Source organism: Nicotiana attenuata, unplaced genomic scaffold (genome assembly GCF_001879085.1).
Source record: "Nicotiana attenuata strain UT unplaced genomic scaffold, NIATTr2, whole genome shotgun sequence".
NCBI lineage: Eukaryota > Viridiplantae > Streptophyta > Magnoliopsida > Solanales > Solanaceae > Nicotiana > Nicotiana attenuata.
The window spans coordinates 105,977-109,208 of NW_017670517.1; the positions used below are offsets into that span (position 1 = coordinate 105,977).

Sequence of the window (3,232 nt, forward strand, 5' to 3'; positions counted from 1 at the left end):
GCCAGCAGCTATTTTGGAGCGTTAGGTTCGGAAGTTGAGATCAAAAGATATAGCTTCAGTGAAAGTGCAGTGGAGAGGTCGGCCCGTAGATGAGGCTACTTGGGAGACCGAGCGGGAGATGCGGAGCAGATATCCTCACCTATTTGAGGCTTCAGGTATGTTTCTTAACTCGTTCGAGGACGAACGTTTGTTTAAGAGGGGGGAGGATGTGACGACCCGGCCAGTCGTCTCATGAGTTACCGCTCCATTTCCCCCATTTCTGCTTCTATTTGCTTTAATTATCGGTTTTATATGTGATCGGGTTGGTTGGTTCGGGTCCGGAAAGGTTTTGAGAAGGTTTGAGACACTTAGTCTATATATCTCTCTGTGACCCCTCAAACTCAAAAGCACTTTCGGTGCACTGGTTGGTGCTGCTGGTATCATGCCAACTACCTGAGTTTGAATCTCTGCAATTTCATAGCTGCTTCCCACGTTTTTTATTTTTCAGTAGGATAATTTAATATGATAGCCCATATTTTAGTTGGAAAATATGGTCAGCCCAAAGGCCCATATTTTTAGCTACTGCCCCATTCCTTTTTTCTTATACTTAGTGTATTTGATTTAGTTTTTTCCAATGGACCCACCCCATTTACTTTTAGTTAAATCCCTAAATCAAAAACTTCTTCTCCAATTATCTCTCTCCACACAGAAAACTTCTTTCCTAATTTTCAAAGCCCACATGCAACCACCAGTTATTAGTCCGCCAGTCCGCCTAAAGCCATCGAGTAATTGTTTCCGTCGTGACACTACTGCCCACAAACATTGTTAAGGTACTGTTACAGTGCACCCGCTATCTTTAAATTCTGGATCCGCCTCTGAATAGAAGTAAAAAAAAAATTGTTAAAGCCACAAATCACTTTCAGTATCATATGTGAAGAAAAAATAACGGAAAGGAATATGCTAATTTCCCACGGCTTTTCCAGCCTTTGTTTAAGAAAAAGGACAAACTAGGCTTTCAAGGTATATTTCCGCCTTGCAATATCCATTGAAATTAATAAACTTAGGATTTTTGAATAAGCCATCCTTGTATATCTTGAAAGTTGATCCAAGCATAACCAAAATTTCACCTTTATTTGACATGAGAAAAGGCGGATTCAAAAAATCATTATTATGATACTCGATGGACAATATTTTCATCCAAGATTCTTTAACCCCATACTCCGTCATAACCCAAAGATCTATATTAGGTCTCCTATATTCAATGACAGATAGATCACTATTCAACACTCCCACCTCCAAAAAATCGGTTCCTTCTCCATAGCAAGGCCCCTCCACCATTTCCCATTTCTCATCAGCCAAATCAAAAGAAATGATGTTCTTGCTGTTACGATTGTAAAAATCAGCATCTGTAGTCCAATGAAGTTTCCCATTCACAAACATCCCTCGACCATTTGCTCGCACACAGCCACCATTATCCCCACTTCTCCAAGAATTACTCTTTAGACTATATATGACCTCGAAACCAGTATTCTTTGGATACTGATAAAACCTAACTACTACCTTATAATCATCATCGAGCTCATCGTATCCAAAACCATATACACGTGGGTAAGCAACCAGCTTCGCAGGTCTAGGATTAGGCAATTTCTTATACTTTCTGATTGATGGATTCCATATAAAATAGTCATTGTTCTGAATGCGGAGACAAATCAACCCATTGACAGAACCTACAAAAGAAAGACTTCTTTCATATGATTTTATGGGACAATCCAAGTCAAAAGCCTTGGTAACAGAATCATAAAATAAAGACCTAAGAGTACATTCTTTAAGATTGTATATATTCTGAGGGTAGGAACTCATAATAACCTTACGGTCGATGTAGTCCTTGTTATTAGCTGATAAGTTAAGATGGGCCTTTATAAATTTATCACCAGAAATTAAAGCAAGCCAAGATTTTGAAACACGCGTGAATCGCAAGAGGGGTTTCACAGGAAGCCTTGAGAGGATTTCAGTAACGAGTTCTGCTGGCAGAATAGGAATTGTCAAGTTTGAATCTTGCCTTAAACCTGATGGATATTGAGCACGCCTTGTGGATTTGCTCGGTTTTAGGTATTGATAGGAGGCTTCATCTACTTTAAACTCCATTAGGGTAGGAAAAAAACTTGAAGTTTGATTTCTTTGGCTATGGAGAAAGGTTTTTACGAGGTTTTGTATATTTTGGTCAGAGTCCTAGCACGAAGCTTCACACCGTGTTTTTGTAGTTTGAGATTTTCCCGAAATTTTAGTAACCTATTGTTAGTAATATTTCTAGGGTTTAGCTAGCCCTTGTGCTTTTATGGTGTAATTTAATATTTTCGGAAAGTATTAAAGTTTTCTATATTGAAATTTATTATGACTAATTGAATCAGGAGATCACGGATTCTAGCGGTGAAAACAGCGGGTAAGACTGCGTACAATTGACCCATGTGGTCCGGCCCTTTTTCGGACCAGGCATGCTGCCCTTTTTTATGGAAAAATCTCACTTTATACCCATTACGCCCAAACTATTTACCCTTTAATACCCAAGCCTAAACTATTTACTTTCCTACCTATGCAACCCAAACTATTTACCCGGCCCACCCATTAGCTATTTGCCTTCTCATTTGAAGTACAGAATGTTAAAAATATTCGGCTTCATTTTTGCAACTTTACCAACTAGAATGGATCTACTTCTTCTCTGTCAGATTGATCTTCATTAAGAGGGTCAACCCAAGCTATTTCTCTACCTCCTTTCCTTATGATTTTTGTGTGTGTATGAAGTCCCACTATTGTTGAGCTTGAAGCTCCTGAATTTAAAATTTTATTTTGAAGATTTATTGTTTGATGCGATGTGGGTGCTATAAAATCTTGCTTATAGTACCTTCGAGTAAGCTTCCCAAATCTGAATTTTTATGTGTGTTTGAATATCCACCATTGTTGGCTTGAAGCTCAATTTTTATTTTTGAACATTTCTTGTTTGTTTCAAAGTGGGTGTTATTAGATATTGCTTATAGTACCTTCTGGAAGTTCATACTGAAATTTGATCACATTTGAAGTTAATTTGAGGTGATTGAGATCGAATCTTCCCGCGATGGTTTTTTACCTTTAATTTTAAGATGTGGATCATTCTTCAATTTTTCGGCACAAGAACAAGCCAAATATCGACGGAGAAAGCTTACAAATCAATCAATCAAAACTTAATCATGAACTCATATAAAGCATATAAAATTAGTAA

General features: G+C 37.9%; 1 protein-coding gene across 1 annotated transcript; it reads right to left on the reverse strand.

Annotated features, from left to right (window-relative positions):
- Positions 1 to 969: 969 nt before the first annotated feature.
- LOC109240461 (F-box/kelch-repeat protein At3g23880-like) lies at positions 970 to 2,124 on the reverse strand. Its single transcript, XM_019407112.1, has one exon. The coding sequence runs from the start codon at positions 2,122 to 2,124 to the stop codon at positions 970 to 972; it is 1,155 nt and encodes a 384-aa protein (XP_019262657.1).
- Positions 2,125 to 3,232: the final 1,108 nt, after the last annotated feature.

What these genes read in the sequence shown, in the direction of transcription:
- LOC109240461 (XM_019407112.1), bottom strand. Translation starts at nt 2,124, where the DNA reads ATGGAGTTTAAAGTAGATGAAGCCTCCTATCAATACCTAAAACCGAGC.